Genomic DNA, 23,088 nt, shown 5'->3' on the forward strand with positions numbered 1-23,088 from the left:
ACAAAGTAATTTTTCCTATTGATCAAACAAGTTTTTATACACCTCTCTCTAAATATATGTTATATAGTTGATAAATTCCTACATAAAGAGCTACACTCCTTTGTTTTCCCTTATTGAATGTATTATTTTATTTAAAATAGACGCTTAGTTAACTTCTTGATGAAACGCAAATTAAATTTCTCAGATGAATGTTCTCTGTAAGCCATGATTAGTCCTCTACTGTCCATCGTGATATCCTTGTGGGTAAATCTGTTAAGAGTAATAAATTATTTTGGAGGGACTCGCATTGGCTTTCCCTTGGCCTTTGAGAAACTCTGGACAGAAATCAGTTATTAGCAAAAATGATTTCTGTGGACAGAAATCCGCTATCAGCCTTGGATTATTGAAGCAACTACTGAGCCTGAACTTTAATGCAACTGGGAAAGTTGGTAGTACATATTACAAAATGGTGAGATTCAAAATGTTCTTTTAAGTAATTTTCACTAGACACAATAGGGGTGTTTTTTTTAATATGGTTTATTTATAATTTTATGACGGGCTATAACTCTTGATGAACCACCATTCATATTCTCCTACACCCTCATGACCACATATAAAAGAAAAAAGTCAGCCTCGCATGACATGTACATTATATTCTTTCTTTATCAATGTATAAAATAATGAATTGGATCACTAGCATTCCCTAGTGTTCATCAAATTAGTTTTTTTAGAATCATTTGAATTTATGAATTTAAACTTATTGGATGTGCTTTAATCTACTGTAGCTATTATCTTTACTGATATTCAAAAAGTACTATAGTTAGAGGGCAGAATATTCTTTATATTGTCTACTGAGAACATTTGATAACAACTCTAGCAATCTTTTATGGTTTGCTTACTCTATGGTATGACAAGCTATACGAGGATTATCCTTTTTTAGACCTGGAATAAGCTATTTCTTCAGAGTCCTGGGTTCTTATAGGGGGACATCCCTCAAGACCCCAATCTTTGAATAGGTATGTACATTGCTGTGGGGATTATCATTATTTCTAGGCAATTTCAGTAGAAAGAATTGGAAAATTTATAAATATGTTGAATCATCTTTGTTACTCTCCTCCGTTTATCCTAGTTTCTGGTATTTTTTGAATGTTTTGTCTTCATTACCTTTGGATTTTTAGAATCCTTTTTTTTTTTTCCTGCTGACCTTATTATCTTGTAGGACATTATCTGTTGCATTTATTTACTCTTGTGTTCCTACTAGCTTATTCTGAAAGGAAGAAAAAAATTAATATCTAATTCTTTCCTAGGACCTATAGGTTTTTCTAATTTTAGGTTTTTCTAATTCTTGGTTGTGTTGCTCTTTCTTTCATATTATTTATAATTTTATTACTTTTGTTTAGGTCACATTGAAAAAAATTGATTTTTTCTATTTCTCTAGTGGACATGTATTTCTAGAATGTTCTCATTATCTGTAGGTACTTTCATTGTCTGAAAGAACACTATTCTGCTCCTTATTCTTTTCTCCTTGTAACAACATTACACGTGATTAACTAGATCCTTTTCTGTCGCTCATTCTTACATAGATTTAATTTTCTTGTACTTACAATAGACAGTGGGTGGATCCAGAAGCATTTTCTAGCTTCACTGCTCTAGAGCTCACTACTTAATATTTGTGTGAAGTGCTCTAAATTGTGTCCCTGTCTTTTCCAAAAATTCCTGGCTGTCTTCCTAAAAGGATTTTTCTGCTTTTATTGCCACTCTTCCTTTCAATACAGATTCTAGTCTCAGCATTTCCTTTTCAATGTAGGGTGTGTTTTGAAGGAAGTTTTGCCTGTTATTTTTTAAGAGTATATAAGATACAGACTGTTGCAGTTCTTCAGATTTCACTATGGCCCTATTGCATTCACTTACCAATCAGAATGTGTAAAACTCTGTGAGTTTCACATAGACCTGACACACTTTCAGGGAATGTCTATAGTCAATTTGGGGTTCTCCTCTTCTCCAGGCGTATTGCTTCCCTTCAGTTTTTGCAAACAGGTGCTGATATTCTGCAGTTGTTGAAGCTGTGAATGGATTGTCTTAACCTACTTGTATCTTAGGGTTTACAGGGGAAACGTGTCACCTGATTTCGCTGTCGGTATCCACAGATTTTTGATACGGTTATTCTCATTGCTCTGCCTATTTTTCTGGAGAGATTTGCAAACATTGAAATAATTACCAACACCACACCACTGCCACCTTTTCACAATTTCCAGGAATATTTACATGGTTTTCAACTCCAGGTACTCAGCTTCCATATCTGGTCTTCAAAATTTGATCTACCTAAGGAAATACATTGCAAACAAGTTCTCTTTTCCCAAATTACCCACCATCCACTTCTCAAATGAAAAGCACACTTATTTCCCTTCCTCAGTGTTATTTTAGAACATTTTGCCAGAGTAGGAAAAACTCAGAATTACCAAATAGACAGATATTTTGAAATATTGGTGTTGAGAAGCCAACTAATTAATGGGTCACAAAACTTTTCTCATTTCAGGTGGTTTCTACATTTTTAAAATTTTTTTTCGTAAAAAACACTGGCACAAGGCCTAATGGATTAGTCAGTTTATAGATAATAAAAGTTAATTTTGATATAAGATCAAAATGTCTCATTGCCATATATTTAGGAAGATTAAAAAACCACACAAATGATGACTCTGTTGTAACAAAACATTTTCCCATTTTTATCAACGTGTGATCAACTTTCTCAGTGCCTACATTTAAGAAGGAATAAATAAAACTAAAGATAATTCCTATTTCATTCTATCAATAAGTAATTTCATCCATGGATACACAACCTAATGGAAAAAAGTGTATCTGTTCATCTCATTAAGAGATGCATTTCCAGTAAATGATTAGTTTATTTTTAATAATCACTTATCACAATATGTGCTATTTTGTCCCATTTTAAGCAAGCATGTACCTGTAATAATTGTTAAAATAATTCAATGCAAAAGAAACTTTTTTAACATTTGAAGCCTTACAGTCATAATATATATATACATACATATTTCATATACATATTTTTGTTGCGTATTATAAACATCTAAAGATTTTTCCAGTTATATTGTTTTAAATACCTTAACTGTACACTATTTCATTTATTGCTTTTATTTTCTTTTTGTGCTTACCTGCCTGGAGTGTGTAGGAACAGTGCGAGGGCCGAGTGGCTAGAGCAGAACAGGGGGAGGAATAAGGGATGAGCACTGAGCAGTTAGAGGAGCAAGCAGATGACAATGGCTGTGACTGACGCTCTGCATGGATGGCGAAGCCACTGGAAATATTTGGGCAATAGAGTTCAATGATCTGAATTACTTTTTTAAAAGCTTGATTTGGTTGCTATTCTGAGAATAGCCAATTGGAGAGAAAGAGAGTGTGGCGGACATTAAAATAACTGACGTGGAAGACCATGGTGATTTTCAATCAGGGAAGTACAGGTGTAGGTAGAGCAAAGTGGTTGGATTTATTACATATTTTGAAGGCTCGATTGAATTAATTTGTTTTTTAGTGTATATGTGGCATGTTAGAGAAAGAAAGGAGTAAGAATAAATCCAATATATTTGACCTGAGCTGAAGGAAGGATAGAGTTGATATTTATTGAGACGACAATGACAGGCAGAGAAACAGGTTGAAGGGAGACATTCTTACCTTGTCTTTCCAATGTGTTAAGTTTGGGATGCCTACAGGGGTGATAAGTGGGCAGTTGGATCATGGGTCCAAAGTTCAGGGGAGAACTACAGGATGGAACTAGAAAGTCGGAGATTTTCAGCGTTCTGTAGTATGCAGCACCATGTGTACAGAGGAGTGAATGCACGGAGAGAGCAGAGACAAGGGCTGAGCTTTGGCACATTCCAACATTCAATGCTATCTTCCAATGTCTTTGCAAATTTTTTTAAAGGAAGGATGACTAGACACATTTAAAAATTTTTCTAGAAGATTATCCTTTCTTATTCATTAAAATTTTGAAACTGCTCTGTCCTTAATTTACGAATGCAACATATATTCATTTTTCTTGAAGATAGTTTAATATTAGACTCATTAAAATAACATTCTCTTTCATGCCTTAAATTGTACCATTTTTCTGTTTTTTGTTTGTTATCAGACATTCTATTTCTTAAATCTTAGCTTTTTTTTTTTTCCCCACATCCTTGGTTCTTCATATGCCCAGAGGTCCTTGGTTTGCCACTCACAGTGATGAATGAAAATGGTATTATTTCAGTTAATTGGTGTGGATTCCCTCACCAATTGTTGTGAATGAAAATTTGTTTGCCTCTCTCCTCTCTCACTTGAGTGATACGGTTGATAGGAAGTTCTATTGACAATGGAAGGATTTATCAATTGATCTAATTCCCTGAGAATTAACAGAAGTTAAGCTAGGAACATTCAATTACCAGAATGGGTTGGATTTTACGCTGGTGAACCCAAAGCAAAACCTGTTGCTTTCCTATTACCCTTGCAATGTGTTATTTTTTTCAGACAAGTGATTTTTATTTTATTTTGGTCAGAGATTAACGCAGTCTATTTACCTTACATGAAAGTGGAGTGGAACATGCTTAGATAGACTACCTGTGCACTCCATGGCCTTATGTTCTGTTTTCCCTCGCCTTCCATGGTACGCTCCCCACAGCACTGACTGAACATGAAGCCTCTCTGCAGTTGGCAGAACAGCCCCTACCTCCACTGTAATCCGTTTCTAGTAGTTTGGGACTATGTTATCGTTTGTTATGCTCCCTCTGTTATCTATTCCTATAAGCTTTCTAACTTTCAGAAAATTATTACAATGTGTTTTAGCTCTATAATTGAAGATACAATATTGTTTTATGATGAAGAACTTAGGTAAAGAGTTTGACAAGATTGTTCTTAAAATTTGCTACCTCCACTTATTAGCTTTGTGAATTTGGGAAGATTGCTTAAGTCTAGTAAAAATACAGTTTACTTTAAGGTAGGGGTAATAATAATAATACTTGTACACAGGATTACTATTAGCATTAATTAAGGAAATATACATCAAGTCCTATTCCTGGAGACTAGTATATGTTTAATATTTCTATTAACAATATTAAGATTATGATTACCACATGACCCAGCAAACCCTCTTCTGGATATCTACCCAAAAAATCTGAAAATATCTATCCATAAAGATATATATACCCATATGTTCACTGCAGCATTATTCATGGTGGCCAAGACATGGAAATAACCAAAGTGTCCTTCGATAGATGATTGGATAAAGAAGATGTGGTACATGTATACGATGGAATGTTACTTGGCCATTTTAAGAAAAGATGAAATACTGCCATTTGTGACAACATGGATGGATCTAGAGATTATCATGCTAAGCAAATAAGTCAGACAGGAAGTTGGGATCTATATGATTTCACTCATATGTGGAATATAAAACAGAAAACAACAAATGAAAAAGAGAAACAAATGAACGAAAACTCAGACACAATAGTTTAGTGGTTACTGGAGGGAAAGGGGGGAATGAGGAAGATAGAAAAGGGGGTCAAATACATGGCAACAGGAGTACTGACTCTGAGTGGTGAACAGAAAATGCAATACATAGATGATGTATTACAGAATTGTACACGTGAAACTTACATAATTTTATTAACCAATGTCACCCCAATGAATTTAATAAAAAACAGCATATGTGTATGTATCTACCTATTTATATATTTATCCAATTTCATGGTTCTTACGAAAGCTTTTAATTATAACAGCTATGAGGGGAAATCACTATTTGCTTATAGGATTTTTCTCACTTTCGTATGTTTCTTTTTATAGACTTTATATTTTAGCAGTTTTAGATTCACAGAAAAATTGAACGGAAGATACATGGATTTCCCATAAGCCCTCTGACCTCACTCATACATAACCTTCCCTTTATCACTGTCCTCCACCAGAGTGGTATGTTTGTTACAACTGATGAACCTGAATTGACACGCCATTATCACCCAAATCCCATAGTTTACCTTGAGGTTCACCTTTGGTGTTGCACATTCTGTGGGGTTATGTTGTGTATTCACCATTACAGTAGCATACAAAAGTTTCACTGCCCTAAAAGTCCCCTGTGCTGCACCTAGTCATCCCTGCTTTTCCCCATCCCCTGAAAACCACTGATATTTTTATTGCCTCCATAGTTTTGCCTTTTCCAGAGTATCATATTGCTAAAATCATACAGTATGTAGCCTTTTCATATTGGCTTCTTTCACTTAATAATATGTTTTTAAGTTTCCTCCATGTCTTTTTCATGGCTTGATAGCTTATTTCCTTTCAATGTTGAATAGCATTCCATTGTCTGGGTGGACCACAGTTTACTTATCCTGTTTTTCTGAAGTAGTTTCCTATGGCAATTTATTGGCATCGTTTATAGATGTTCTACATATATTTTCCCAGCTCCAGCATTATATGTATGTATATTACTCTAGTTTGTCTCTGTTACAATCTATATACTCTTTATACTTCATAGAAAGTAGGCATAGGTAGGATTACAATGAGTACTGCGGTACTAATATTCACGACTGAAAGATCGGGATCCAATTGGTCACTTATCAGGAGTCTATGGAAGTAACTGACTTTTGCCCAGTTTTCAATTGATGAATTTGGATTTATGGGAATTGCTGGTTTGTTTTCTAACAACTTGGGAGTTTTCAACTATAAGAGTAAGTGGTTCAACCTCAATAATTACAAGAGCAACCACAATACCTGCCAGAATCCACCTTTAAAAACAAAAACAACAAAAAACTAATAGCAAAATGAAACACTAATGTGGATTATCCTGAAACCAGCCTTTATTGCATCATGTAATTATAATTTTAATTTTTTTTTTTCAGTTTAACGTTCTTCATGGTCTACATAAAAATGCAATAGAAGAAATGTCAGGAGATATAAAGGAAGGAACAAAATCCCAAAACAGCAAGGATAGACTGATCTATGAGTTAAGAGCAGAGGTAAGATACTGGATAAAGAGTATAATACTAAAACATAGCTGAAGATTATTAAGTGATGTACTATTCTAAGAGCTATAACTGAGGCAACTTTGGTACTTGATGAAGAAGAATGCTATTGAAAATCAAATAATGTGATTGGTTTATATGTGATTTTAAATGCTGTGGGGTAGTGTTGGCTTTTCACTAGATCTAAATTATCTGAACATTAGAAAGACAAAATATTTGACTAAAAAACCACCCTCGTATCCAGTACAAGTCTTAATGTGACTAAATAATTTATTAAAAGTTCAATCAGCTGCTGGATCTGATGTGCTAAGATATTGTCAGGACCAGTACAAGATGTATTGCAGGTAGTTTCTGCTGCTGGCAGTGAGCAACAGGCAGGGTAAGCCGAGTTGTGTTACAGTTAATTTATTTCTTAGCTATAACCACTAAAATAGTGGAAACATCTATTTTGCACTCTTACTTCCACCAACAAATTAATTTTCACAGATTGTAAACTCTGTTTTCTGTGTCTTGTTGATAAAGTAAGAATTACCATCTTTAGAGATAGGAGGGGAGATTGAATTCTTTGCACTTCTTAGAAAATTCTGTTAGTCCATTACAAGTGGGAAATCATGAATTATGTATTTTCGTACCAGGTAAGCCTGCAGGATGTCCTGGATACAAACGTGTAGGAACATTTCAGCAAATGGAACTAAGTTAGTGAACATACGGGCTGGGACGAAAGCAATTTGTATTAGATGGTTTCTTCCTTAGAAAACTCTAAGTCCTCAACTCACACCACAGTATTTTTACATCAGATGAACATAGCACGATGGAAAATGCACAGATTTTGGAGCCAGAAGCGGTTCCCTCACTTATGGATTCCTTTATTCAGATCAACTCCTTAAGCCTCTGTGAGTCTCAGTTTACAGACAGGAATAGTGGAAATAAGAATAATAATAGTTATCACACAGGAGTTTTGTAAAGATTACCTATTGTAGAAAACTTGTCTGAGGCAGAAGGCTTTACTGTTGGGAATGAGCTAAGCTGTTTAGGAGAATTAGCTCTCCCTGTGTTGTCCCAACTGCATCACCGCCATCCCTTGCCACCTCTTCTACTCTGAGTCACAGAAGAGGTGCTGAGTTCAGTTGAGATCCATGACGAGAAAGACGGTTGCAAATAACTCCTCTGAGCAGTTAAGTCAGGGAAAATGATGATGGCTATTTTATCTTTTGTTTTCTAACAAGAATCAAACCATCAGGGTAGGGCCACTTTTCCTTGGTCCTGAGATCTGGGAAGCGTCTTTGATGAAGCATTGCAGAACATGTGGTATAAAAACTTATTGAGCAGTTACAGACAAAAACAGGAAAGCACTTATGCTGGTCTATGATAACTCTCCTTGAGAGCCAAAGGTATCATCTTCTATCATCATTCTCAGGATACATTGGGAGCCACAGCAATATGGGAGCTCTGATATGCATCTTTTTAAGTTAGAGTTAATAAAAAGTCCTGCGACTCATTCATTAGTTATGTGGCCTGGACTAAGCTATTTCATATCCATAGAGCTCAGTTGTGTTCCTTATATTAGGATATAGACATTTCACCCACCTAAGGCCATCTCCCAGAAGACATTCAAATACTATGACACATGATCTTTCGAGTTAACAAATTTTAACAAAGCACTGAATGTTGAAAGCAAATGTAGACATGAATTGGCCATGCCTTTTGCTATGTGCGCTTGAATTGTAAATTCAATTGCATGAAATTGCAGAAAGAAGGCTTTGTTCAAAAGAAACACATATTGGGACAGATTCTTAGAGAAACAGTGAATGTGTGTGTGTGTGAGAGAGAGAGAGAGAGAGTTTTATATGTGAGCATATGTGTATATTTAAATTTTAAAGTAGGATAGAAGCTACCTCCTTACTTTGGAAGAAGACAGATAACCACTTTTTTTGCATTATTTTGTTTTTTTGACACTGGCTATGTTTAGGTCTTAAAATCGTATCATAACTTTTTTTATAATTTAGTACCCCCTTTACCCACTTCTCCCACCCTCCACCCCAGCCTATGAGTTATTTTTTTTCAGATTCCGCATGTAAGTTTGTACAATATTTGTCTTCTCTGTCTGACTTATTTCACTTAGCATAATACCGTCAAGTCTATTATTGTTGTTGCAAATGACAAAATTTCATTCTTTATGGCTGAATAATATTCCATTATACATATAAATTTCTTTATCTATTCCTCCATGAATGGACACAGGTTGTTTCCATATCTTGGCTACTGTAAATAGTGCTGCAATGAACATAGTGTTGCATATATCTTTTTGAGTTAGTATTTTTGTTTTGTTTTTATAAATACCCAGAAGTGGAATTGCTGGATCACATGTTAGTCCTATTTTTAAGTTTTTTGAAGACCCTTCATACTATTTTCCATAGTGGCTGCACCAATTTACATTCCCATCAACAGTGCACAAGGATTCCCTTTTCTCCACATCCCTGCCAACATTTTTTATTTCTTGTGTTTTTGATAGTAGCCATTCTAACAGGTATGAGATGATAAACATTATGGCTGTGACTTCATTTCCCTGACGTTTAGTGATGTTGAGCATCTTTTCCACGTACATGTTGGGCAGCTGTATGTCTTCTTTGCAAAAGTGTCTATTCAGAAATTCTGCCCATTTTTAAATCAAATGGTTTGTTTTTGCTGTTGAAACATACGTGTTCTTATACTATATTTTGAATGTTAACCCCTTAACAGACATATGATTTGTGAATATTTTATTTCATTCAGTAGGTTGCCATTTTATTTTATTGATGGCTTTCTTAGCTGTGTAGAAACTTTTTAGTTCGATGTAGTTCCACTTGTTTGCTTTCGTTACTTTTATTTATGGTGTCAGATTAAAAAAATAATCACCAGTACCTATGTCAAGCAGCTTACTGCCTGTTTTCTCCTAAGAGTTTTATGGTTTCAGGTCTTACATTCAAGTCTTTAATCAATTTTGCATTAATTTTTGTGTGTGGTGTAAGACAGTGGTCTAGTTTTATTCTTTTGTCTGTTGCTGACCAGTCTTCCCAACACCATTTATTGAAGAAACTGTCTTTTCCCCCAATATATTTTCTTAGCTCCTTTGTTGTAAATTAATTGATCATATATGTGTGGGTTTATTTCTGGGTTCTGTAGTCTGTTCTATCTATCTATGTGACAGTTCTTTGCCGATACCACACTGTTTTGGTTATTATTGCTTTGTAGTACAGTTTGAAATCAGGAGTGTGATACCTCTAGACTTGTTCTTCTTTCCCAAGATTGCTTTGGCTCTGTAGGGTCATACTAATTTTGGAGTGATTTATCCTATTTCCATGAAAAATGCCACAATAAGGACTGTATTGAATCTATCTGTAGATTGCCCTGTGTAGTACCGTGTTTCCCTCGAAAATAAGACCTAGCCGGACAATCAGCTCTAATGCGTCGTTTGGAGCAAAAATTAATATAAGACCTGGTCTTAATATAAGATCGGGTATAATGTAATGTAATGTAATGTAATATAATATATAATACCAGGTCTTATTTTAATTTTTGCTCCAAAAGAAGCATTAGAGCTGATGGTCTGGCTCAGTCTTATTTTCTGGGAAAATAAGATGTCATAACAGTATTATATGGATGTTATAACAGTATTAACTATTCCAGCTTATGAGCATAGAATATTTGTGTCTTTTTCTATAATTTTCCTTAATGTCTTGTAGTTTTCAGAGTACAGATCTTTCATCTCCTTGGTTAAATTTATTTCTAGGTATTTTATTCTTTTTGATAAAATTGTAAATAGAATTGTTTTCTTCATTTCTCTTTCTGGTAGTTCCTTATTAGTGAATTCAAACACAACAATTTTTGTGTATTGATTTTGTATCCTGCAAAATTACTGAATTCATTTATTTCTATCATTTTTTTGTGGAATCTTAAAGGTTTTTTTCTATGTAATATATGCATTATACTTTAATTAAAAAGATAACTTATTTTTAAAAATCTGTTTATTTTTAGATATGTAATCAACATTGCACTAAGTATGCATGTGCACATAAATCTTTGGATTTAAAATGGCTTAGGGAAAATTCCTAGAAATGATATGGTTTGGTCAAGAGAATTTTTATTTTAAAAACCTTTTATACACATTGCCAAATTGTACATTAGAAAAATTGTGTCAATTTACATTTTTACTTGCTTGTAGTATATAAATATACTCATTTCGTTATTATATGGACAACAGTAGATATTGTTATTTTTAGTGTGTGCCTAGATGATAGGTTAAAAATGCTATTATAATTGGCATTTTATTGATCTAAACTTATACATGTTTTATTGGTTTGCCATTTTAATAGATACAGTGTTTATTATAATTACCACTCACTGAGAACTTGCATAGATAGTGCTGGGCCACTGCGATATTAGATCTCATTTAACATTTTGACACTCTTGTGATCTGCGTATCTTTAGTCACATTTAAAGGAACCTTAACCTTAGTGAACTCACCTTGGTCAAGATTAGAGAATAATCTCAAACATTATTGAAATATTCTTTTACCGGGGATCCTATTTAGTTTTAGCTTCTCAGAGGTGCTCACGGAAGCTCAGGTTGTTAAGCAAGATAGGCAACTTACCAAAGGCCAATCCACTAATGAGTTACAAACCCAGAAACCAAATGCAGCCAGCATTTAGTATGTGACATTGCTAACATGCTTTTTTGTCATCATGTGGGTTTCCGAAGCAGTGACTCCAGAAATTTGATAGATTCTCAAGGAATTTTATTGGAATTGGAAAAATAAAATAGTGTTTGAGTACCAGACATTGCAATTTTTTTAACCATTGCTGATCGCCATGTATGGTGGACAACTTAAAAACTGTTGCTAACACCCACCAATTTGATAAGAGTATTATTTTCTCTTGAAAGTGCGTTCTGCTGATTTCTTAATCTGTCCAATCTCTTCAGATGTAATTTGATGATGATTTTTCCATTTTGGAAATCATATTGGTCAAAGAAACGTAAAGTGCAGCCCTGACAAAAAGGCCCCCGGGTATTTAAATAATTGACTCATCTGGTTAATGTGTAATGAGTGAGTTCTTTGAGCCCGGAGTCACTTAATAAATGAATGTTTCAATATCTGCATATATGCATATGCGTAATGGAGACATTTGATCTTTTCTCCATATTTAAGATCAAGGTCCCTCGAACTGGAAATGAGACGCTTATTTAGAATGGAAATCAACTGGTATTTTGAATCAGGAAATCATGATTTCTTTCTACAATCTGGCTGCTGCTTGAAAGCAAACTCATAATCAGGAAATACTCCTTTTACATATTTTAGGCCAAAATTTTTGGAGTAAATGTTTTCCAAGAGAAACTAATTATTTCATTCTTGTATTATCCTAAAAACTACACCAACATTTCAGTTTCAAATTCTTAGGAATGTTGATTTCTTATTTTCTTATTTCTTATTTATGGTTTAGTCTTTTGTCTGCACACTTATTCACACATTTCCTGCTATTCCTTTTGTACTTTGAGAGGTGGAATAGACAAACTTTTAACTACTTAACCCAGTAAGTACACTTAAAACTCTGAACATTTTCTATACATAAAGTAAACATAGAAAGACTCTCAAAGTTGAAGAGAGGAGACATACCACTTAGGTGACTTGGGACATAAAAAGTGACATAGTGATGAGGTTCCTGAAGTTTGTTTTTGCCACATATTTCCCAGAATTGGAGCTGAAGAAGCGAACAACATTTAAATACCAACAGTCACAGATAAAAACAAACAAACAAAAACCACCCAAGTCTGCTTGCCCAGAAAGCTGTTAGATAATAACTGCTCTAATTCAAAATCACAGAAAAAACAAACAAACAATAAAAACAAATAAACAGTGCCCCACGTCAAGCCCCCATTCACAAAGCTGAGTGCAAAGACTGGACTTGCGCCCTTGCCAGGGTACAGAAGAGGTGAGCAGTCCTCCCTGCTGATGTGGTGGCAGAGAAGGCTGAGTTGGAGCAGGACTTTCCTCTCTGTTTGGCCGTAAGAAGGCCCCAGGCCCTGGTGGTGTCTGGAAACCCACAGGAGCCGGTATTTCCACCTCCACCCTCTCCCAGCTTGGAGGCTGAGTGGGTATTGGAACTCCTGTCCTCACCCACCAGTAACCAGTTGGGTATCAATGCAGGTCTAGTGGGGAACCTGGATTTCTTCACTCCCAGGTGTATTACTCCAGCTGGAAGTAAATAAGAAAGTGCTGCCCTTTCACCTTCCAGAACAGTGTCAGAGGAACCCATCTAAAATAGAATGTTTATATAGTTCCGTAGTCTCATAACATAATAGTTAAAATATCCAGGATACAATTGAATATTACTCATCGGATCAGGAACCAGAATATCTTAAAAGTGAATGAAAGAAGACAGTCTATAGATACCAACCACCAAATGAAAGAGATGTTTTAATTACCTGGCAAGGATTTTAAAGTGGCCATCATAAAAATGCTTTAAGGAGCAATCATGAACATCCTTGAAACCAATGAAAAAAATAGAAATTCTAAGTAGAGAAATGGAAAATACAAAGAAGAAATAAATGGAAAAGTTAGGACTGAAAAACAGAACAACTGTATTAAAAAAGGAAAAATAAATGGAGGGGACAGAGGAAAGAATCAGTAACCTTAAAGACAGAGCAATAGAAATTGTTCCATCTGAATGACAGTAAAAAATAGTCCAGAAAAAAAGAAAGAAAGAAAGAAAGAAATAGAGCCTTTGTTAACCAGTGGTTGAGATAGGGGCCTGTTATATGATAACAGAAAAATCAAACAGTTGTGCTGTTGGAGGCCAGTATGAAGGGTGAGGTAGCAGGCGGCAGTATAGTACTCAAAGAAATAATGGGTGAAAATTTTCTAGATTTAGGAAAAGGGTCAAATATACAGTCAAGAAGCTTAGTAAACTGCAAACAGTGTGAAGTCAAAGATATTCACATTAATGCACATCAGTTAAACTTACGGAAAGTTAAGAAAATAATCTCGACGGCACCGAGAAGGAAATCACACCTGACCTATAGAGAACAAAACAATCCAAATGACAGCGAATATCTCATCAGAAACCAGGGAGGCCAGAAAGAAGTGGCACACAATTGTCCAAGTTGTCAAACGACTGTCAACTCCAAATGCTCTATCCTTCAGGACATTTTCAGATGAAGGAAAACTAAGGTAATTTGTCTCCAGCAAATAAGCACATGAAAAGATATTCAACATATTAGCCATCAGGGAAATGCAAATTAAAAACTCGAACGAGATTTAACTGCGCACTTATCAGAATGGCTCAATTAGAAATAGTGACAACAGCGATCGATGCTGGGGGGATTGCAGAGCTCCTGCATCAATCATCTCTTTCTAGAGGGAATGTAAATAATAAAGTCACATTGGAAACAGTCTGGCAGGTTCCCAAATAGCAACTATCATGTAACCAAGGAATTACACTCCTGGGCCTTTCTCTCAGAGAAATCAAAACTTATATTCACACAAAACCTATACATGAATCTTTAAAGTAGTTTTATTTGTCAATGCCAACACTTGAAGATGACACTGATGACTTTTATGGGTGAACAATTAAACAAGCCTGAACACCTATATCTCGGCGTCCCCCTCAGCAATAAAATGGGACAAACTCTCGATCCGTGTAATAATCTGGATGGATTTCTAGGGAACTATGTTGAAAAATGGCAATCCCAAAAGATGATGGAATCCCAAGTGATTCTATTTATACAACATTATTGAAGTGACAAAGTTGTAGAAATGGAGAAAAGATGAGTGTTTACCAGGGATTGAGGAGTAGGTGTGGCTGTGAAATGGCCAGGGATGCCTCCTGGTCATGATGGAAATGGCCTGTATTTGACTCTATCATTGTTGATATCTAGTCATGATAGAGTTGCAAGATGTTACCGTTGGAGAAAACAGGGTAAAGGGAGTGTGAGATGAATCCTAATTAGTTCTTACAATTGCTTAAGTATCTATGATTGTCTCAAAACAAAAATTGAATTAAAAATCAAATCGTCTCAATTTGTGTGATAAATTCCACCTTTTCCACATACGCCTCTGAAAACATGCATCCCTCATTTTATTTCTATTTTTGGGATCCACGAGATCCCAAGGTCTTATCCTGGCACTATCTTGCTCACTGACCTCCTAGCAATGATATAGGTTTTGTGAGCCTCTTTGATTACCTGTAAAATGGTGTTTAAGTGATTCCTTATCCAAATGAGTCACTCATTTGTATTCAGAAAGTGCTAAAAATTGTGCATTGTGTGTAGAAGGCACTGAATAAATACATGTTTCTCCCTTGTCAGTGAAATTTCATTTAGGATATGCTATATCGGACTGACCATCCAGAGTTTTAGAGATTAGTAACACAGTACATAATTCTGTTATGTCCCGTAAAGAGTTCAGAATACTTCTAGAATCGCGCATAGATCTCCACATGCATTGATGCTTAGGCAAAACTTTGCTGATTACATAGCTGAAAGCCATGTAGATCTTGAGCTGCAAAGAGCATGTTCCAATCCCTCGTTTCTCAGATTCCCTTCGATGTCAGTGAACTATCCTGACTAGGCTCCGCCAGCTCTAGCTCAGCGTTCCCTCACCGGCACACGTTACTTCTGATAAACTTCATTACGATTAAAATCCCTCCACATGGTATAAGAAAATGCTTTTGACATGACTAATTATTTTTCTTCCTAATCCTAATTGAATACAACAGGATTTAAATGGAAGGGACCAAATGTATTCATTTGGGGTTTTTTCCTCCCTTCCAGAATGTCTACATTCATTCAATTTTAAAATGCTGCTTCCTAATTGAGAAAAAAAGGCCAGATGGGTAAAATGTTAAATTTAGTGATTATATAAGTAGTCCGCTTTGTTTGGCTTATGCAAGATAAAACATAAACATTTTGTTACGTCTTCCCCCGCCCCACATTCGGAAATTGCATTATTGATTGGGATTGAAAGAGGGAACTTTTCTGCATGTGAGAACCAACTGGACCCTCTCTGCATCAGCCAAATGCAGCAATAGTGAACTGAAAAGCAAAACAAGACAATAAACATGAAAAGTTTGTACGCTCATTCATTCATTATCTTACTCAATCATTTGTTCCCTGAATATTTATCAACCTTCTCCAGTGTGCTCAGCACTGAGGCTTCAGGAGGGTGATGGAGTGAGGGCCGTGGAGGAAAACCAACCAACCCACACAGTTAACTACAGTGTGTTGTGTACTTTGATAGGTGATGTACAGTGATCCATGCAAGTATATAGGAAAGATGTCAAGAAAGATGGATAGCAGCTAGCCAGGTAAAGAGCAAAGGTAGGTGAGAACTGTCTGTGAAAAGGGAGTAGCTGGCGACACAGAAAGAGGCTGCGATATTAGCAGGAATACATGTAATTAAAAGGGTGGTCTGAGCTGTAGCAATTTTAGAGCGTTTCTGTTGAGTAGGGGAATAAGGTTATTTATTTATTTTTAATGCGGGGATATTGACATTGAAGTGAAAACATTTTTCCTCTTACACAAGTATAGATATCAGGAATTATGTTGATTTAGGGGAATGTTTTGATCACTAGAAGAGCAACATAGTCTAATGCGGAGCAATTCATTACCAGACTTTTTAGGGCAAGGTGGGGAAAACTACAAAGGGCAGAAAAATGTTTTGTTTAACAAAGAAAACATTCTCAAAAAAAAAAATAAATAAAATATAAATGCAGTCTTTAATTCTGCAACTATTGTATAGGACCTACGGTGCTAAGAACTAGTAGTTCAATGATGTGTGACGTAGAAATGGACCTGCCCCCAGAGTACTGCCCTCAGTGAAGGAGTCATCAAAAACCATAGTTAAGTGCATGTTTTCAGCTGGATTGGAGCTGCCCAGCAGATGTGCATGATGTGGGAAGAGTTAACCATGTTGGAAATTTTAGATAGAGACCTGAGATTGTATTTACCTACACACTGTCATCTTTGATGAGAAGAGTGTTGTATAATTAGAAATCCAGTGTCGTCATAATTTAATTTTCTGAGATTGCCACAATAGGTGTTGAACAGGAGTGATTTAAATTTCTTCTATTTCATACCTTTTAATGACTTTACATGGTCTAGCAAAGAGACGTGTTACAAATTACTGAGAATACTATGGACGTTTCAGAAAGGTTATATAATTTTGAAATAGGATATTGATTGTTACAAGCAGGTTAATTTTGAAAGAGGGTTAGTGATACAGAATTAAGCCTTCTGACAGATTCTGAGTTCAGATTGACAAAACTCAGGAGACAGAATCTATAAAATGATATTTGACATGAGTAAACCATGAGAGAAAAATAATATTCTGGGAAAAGTGAAAATCAAACTGTCACACATGGATGCATGTTCTAGTCATTTAGACAAATATAAGTCTAAATAGTCCAATTATCCAAGACTAAAACTGTGACTTGTCCTGTGTTTACAGAAAACTGATAAATATAAACTTGAACATTAGATGAAAGCCTGTGATCCTTTATCCAGGAAGTATTAAGTGCCTTGAGTAACAGATTATTTTTTTCAAAAAATGTTTGGAATTATATAGTGTAGAATAAAGTATTTAAAAACTTCTTAGCTAGTACATATGGACAGCCAACAGATGCATGAAAAGATGCTCAATGTCACTAATCATCAGAGAAATGCAAATTAGAACCACAGTGAGATATTACCTCACACCTGTCAGAATGGCAGTGATCAATAAATCAACAAACAAGTGTTGGTGAGGATGCCCTTGTGTACTGTTGCTGGGATTATAAATTGGTGCAGCCACCATGGAAAACAGTATGGAGGTTCCTCAAAAACTTAAAAATAGAACTGCCATATGATCCAGCAATTCCACTTTTGGGTATTTATCCAAGGGAATCCAAAACACTGATTCAAACAAATATATGCATCCCCATGTTTACTGCAGCATTATTCACAATAGCCAAAATATGGAAGCAACCCAAGTGCCCATCAACAGACTGGATAAAGAAGAGGTGGTACATGTATACAATGGAATATTACTCGGCCGTAAAAAAGAATGAAATCTTGTGACAATATGGATGGACTTAGAGGGTATTATGCTAAGTAATAATAATAGTAAGTCAGACAGAAAAAGACAAATACAATATGATCTCACTTATATGTGGAATCTAAAGAACAAAATAAACAAAACAGAAACAGACTCAAAGATACAGAGAACCAAGTGATGGTTACTAGATGGGAGGGGGATTGGGGAGCTGGATGAAAAAAATCCCTGGTGAAGGGATTAAGAAGTACAAATTGGTAGTTGCAAAATAGTCATGGGGATGTAAAGCACAGCATAGGGAATATAGTCAGTGATATGGTAATATGGTATAGTGCCAGGTGGGTACTAGACTTATTAGGGTGAATCACGTCGTGAATTATATAAATGTCTAACCCTATGCTGTACACCTGAAACAAACAAGCAAAATTTTGAAAAACAAAAAGTAAAAATCCTCCTTAGCTGAGCTATCCTGCCAGTAGTAGCTTTTCCTGGTGGCCAGGTCTTTGCAAAACCCTTCTAGCTAAGTTAGATTGATGATATAATTGCAATCTGAGATTTTAAAAAATTTTTCTTCCACCATAAGTTCCTTACTGTCTTTTATTGGCTAGGGAACCACCTCCTGAAGGTTGTGTTCTGAGTGGGGAATAAAAGAGCCGCATTAATTAAAACGGTCAAATATTAGTCTGTCTTGGGATCCGCCCAACTCTCTCCTTCAGAAGTTCCTTTACATTTAAGTGCTGATACCAGGGACCTTGCATTTCTTTCATGTCTTCAGGCTGCCTAAGGCCTCCACTGCGATGCCCTCCAAGGCTGGGCCTCTTCAGGGCACACATGCATTTGGGACTTTTCCTGGCCCTTTGGCCCATTAGTTCTGTCCAAATCCTTCAAGATCCTGTTTATGGCTTTCCGTGGGGGCAACAAGTCAGCTTAGCAATTTTATATTAATAGGCTATTTATACTTTTACATCATATCATTATCAATTACTGTCAATGCTTTAAATTCAAAACTGTTTTACTAAAACAGTTAGAGTTGCATTTAAAAAGGGTTAAAGTTTCCAATAAAGATAAATAGTTTTGTTTTAGAGGCATTGGATTTAGAACTTTCCTATTATCCTCAAATGTTTCCCTTACAAAACGTGTCTTCGTACGAGCAGAGACCTCTGGGAACACGCGCCTTGAACTGAAAGCAATCACACTTCACTTCTGCTGCCAAAGTCCCAGGTTACCGTGAATGTGTCACAACAGGTAAAGAAGCGGCATGTCAGTTCAGATGGGGGAGTTCTTAAGTCTGTTAGGCTCATAGCAGGTGCCCAGCAAATGGCTGTCGATTGACTGGATGAGGAGAAAGATCAAATGCCGATCCAAGGGAAGAGAGCTTTCTATTTCAACCTACTATGAAGCTGAAAGAAAAAAATCCAATCCAATCAAAACATAGCGAGGGCATAACTGGATATTCATGTACAGTACGCTTTGATGTGTTCTGTATTTGACTATATTTAATATGTTGCAAACATACTGGTTTCACATGTGCCCACTAATACAGATTGGTGAGTAAAATGTTTTAAGAGACAAGAATATTAAGAAACTAGTGGCTGGGCACCTAAGTTATAAGACAAGCCTCATTTTCACATAATACCTCTTTGAGGAGTTAATTGAAGAAATTCAGTGACCTCTGAACTTCTCATTGAATTCAGTGAGTTCTTTACTGGAGTAAGATGGTTCTCTTGAATATTTTTAGAAATTCATCTGTATTTTAAATATTGCAGCAGTGGAACTGCTGTTAATTAGATAACTTCTATAAAGATATGAATAGTAACTTTGCTTATATTTATGTTTAATCCTGGTAATCACAGGTGGCTATAGGGAAAGTTATTTTTTAAAATATGATGGACCATATTGTGTGTTTTTTTCCCCCCCAATATTGATCTGTTCAAGTTCAAAACCCTTATTCTGGAATTATATGAGTCTTATAGCCTGAGGCTTTTGCCCCCTGTGTATTTGCAAGGATTCAAGAATCGTAGAGAAAAATTCTCTTTAGTTTATATTTGCATCTTTTACTTCAGGCTTTCTTGTAATCACAACAGTAATTGCTTTACTAAAGAAATAAATCAGGCAGGTAATAAATCAAAACAATTCTTCCAAATTATTTTACCAACCAATGGAGAATGGCTTACAAAAAATGGAAGATGTCATTTGGAGGTGAACAAGGATACGATGAAAAAGCAGTCAAAAAGAGAGAGGAAAAAGAAAACTCATTTAACGTATACATCCTTGCCTTAAATATTAAGTAATAGAAGGTGCACACGTGGCTATTAAAATACATGTCTCTGTTTTCTTTCAGATTGAGTGTCACTAGATATTTATAGCTAATATTTACAAATGTTTCTGGAAAGTTTGTAGTTTCCACATGCCTTATAAGCTCCTAATATATTTTATTTCATTTAATCAGCCCATGAGCTCTCTAAGGAAAACATTATTTTATATATAAAACATTATATATATATAATATATATATATTATATTTAATATATATATTTTATTATATATAAAAAAGTTTAAGGAATGTGCCCAAGGCTTCACAACTAGTAAATGGCAGCGTTAGAATTAAACCTTACTCCCTAACCACTACATGATGCTGCCTTATACCATCAAAAATCAACTGTTTTAAGACTTTGTCATTTATTGTTTTGAACTTATTTTTTTGCATTTTTTTGGAACATAACTCTCCTATGCTAGAATATTAAGCAAAAATATACAAATCGAGCAAAAATAGCTATGTGATATGGCTCAATGATGATACAATACATGATTATATGAACATTTCCTCTTCAAAAAATTAAGATATTTTCACCGTGAATATCATTCCAACAACTGAAAAATCATCAAACATCCTTAAGAATGATTATTTGCATTACAGTAGCAGGTTTTGCTTTGCTGCACTTTAGGAAATTTGAAACTGAGCCACTTGGGTAAGAATGCAAATAAACAAGACAATTATTATCACTCAATGTAAATTCATGTCCCGTAGACAGAGAAATAAAATGGGAAATGACAGGCATCAGTGCATCCAGAGTCTTTCCTTGCAATGACTTTAGTGACATGTTTCTAAGCAAGTCTCTGATCTGGTTCTATTTTCCTTTAATAATCTCCTCACAGAAGCTAGTCATTTTCCTGACATTTAGATTTCAAGTCTTTATAATTTTTTTGTTTTTTTTTTTGTACCAGTGACTTTTGTAAGGTTATCCCACAATCCTGAACAATTTTTAAAAGGCTTCCGGCCTTTAAATGTTTCCATTCTTTTCCTCTTCTTCTGAATCAGATCCAGACCTTCATGTAAGTCTTATACATTAATCCAAGTTTAGTAGAAACCATTGTTGTTTGAAACTCTTCCTTAATTTGACACTTTCACTACCTCTAAAGAGAGAGGGAAGGGGGTCCTTCTTTCTCCCATCTCTGTTATTTTGTGGGGAGGTGGGGAAATGTGAGGTAGAGAGTTGAGGTAAATACAAGTATATTAAGAAACTCAAAGGAAATTTGCCTGGTTCTAGATAGAGAGCCACTTAAAAATTTCCTTGTGATTTTGAATTCTGATCATAAATAATTATCGGACTAAATTTCAAATAATCCTTGAGTCTGTACTTTGACCTTTGTCAAATCTTTTGGGAAATTCTTTCCTCTACCATAAATGTCTAAGAATTTTTCAGTAAAAAGGTCAGGTGAATTGAAGATTCTCAAGTAATCGATCCATAGCCATTGACATTTGTTTTTTGAATTTGGACAAATGTTCATGTTGGACTTTGGCTCACTGAGATATTTGAGTAATCGATCCTTTTAGCTGCCTCACACTTAGAGAAATATTCTTCCTCTTCTAGAAGAGAAAACAAACTATAGATATAAGGCTGCACTTAAGCACATCTCTAATGTTGCTATCAAAGCTCAGAACAATATTTTTGTCAAGCATCTTAAACTTTTAACCTGACCAAGTGACTGAAAACATTGAAACATCTCAAAATCATAATATATTTATAATGCACAGTGGAAAAGCATGTTTCACCTAGATGTTTAATCTATCGCTGCCAGAGTATGAATACACTTCTGCAAGCATTGGGAATAATGGTGAGACACTGGAAAAAATGGTAAGAAGAACCAAGACTACTTTTATCTGATGGTTCCTGGACATATAGATATTCAGTGTACTGGGACACAGCCCCATACATTGACCATTGGTCTAATGCATGTGCCACAAGTTGGCGACCATGCCCCATCTCTGTAGAGTGTCTCCCTCAGGTTGGAAAACACAAATGTCTTTCAACAAACCATTCTCACTTTTTCAGGCTAGTCGTTGACTTGGGATTATTGTTTGGAGGTCTAGTGCATCCTCTGGCAATGCATCCACTGTTTTTCTCCCCTGTGCTGTTAAATGTGCCCAAGGTTGCAGGTGACGTTTTGCAGGAATCCATGTTAGTAAACCATTTTCTCTGTAATCCTTCAGATCATGGTGCTTGCAGAGACAAGAAAAGAGAAGACAAATTTAGAGTCCTTTCCAATTCTAGTAAAAACTACATGTTGTCCACTATGGAAAGAGTCTGGTGTATTGTCACCAAATGGTGGTTCTCAGAGTCTCATAGATCAGGCATCCATTCAGCCCAGGAATGGCTAGATCCGCTTTGCTGAGAGGAAGCCGTTACCATTGGACTGCACGTAACCTCCGACCTGATATTATAACAACTCAATTATCGTCCATTATTTAAGCCCTGGGCTGGTGAAGGACCGAGAATGGCTGATGTTGACTGAATGCTTCGTTCTGCCCAATTTGTTGCTAAATGCTTCTTCTGTGGTGGAAAGTGGCAGATATGGCAAAAGTCACACATTTTTGTGCCCAATCCATAGGTTCTTCCCTTGCCTCTTCCACAGACCTTTGTCTTTAGTCTCCCAGTCTTGCTCTGCGAAGGCTCCTGGCCAAGAAGCCAAGTGATTCACCACTTTCCAGTCCTTTGTGGACATCCAGACCTTAGGTCTCTCATCCCTTCCTTCAGTGTTGATGGCCAG

The 23,088-nt window shown here is 35.7% G+C and overlaps 1 protein-coding gene across 5 annotated transcripts in view; it reads left to right on the top strand.

Moving 5' to 3' along the window:
- CCDC102B (coiled-coil domain containing 102B) overlaps positions 1–23,088 on the top strand; it is a 203,578-nt gene that overhangs the window by 53,478 nt on the left and 127,012 nt on the right. For all 5 annotated transcript variants that reach the window (XR_016021211.1, XM_088798037.1, XM_088798036.1 and 2 more), the window contains exon 5: positions 6,855–6,971. Coding sequence is in view for 4 of the 5 variants with exons in the window: in XM_088798037.1 (XP_088654163.1) it covers positions 6,855–6,971 (117 nt within the window). In the remaining variant the exon portion in view is untranslated. The remainder of the gene's footprint in view (positions 1–6,854; positions 6,972–23,088) is intronic.

The sequence above is a fragment of the Rhinolophus sinicus genome, chromosome 4 (assembly GCF_057876585.1).
Source record: "Rhinolophus sinicus isolate RSI-liver-muscle chromosome 4, RSI-T2T, whole genome shotgun sequence".
Taxonomy (NCBI): domain Eukaryota; kingdom Metazoa; phylum Chordata; class Mammalia; order Chiroptera; family Rhinolophidae; genus Rhinolophus; species Rhinolophus sinicus.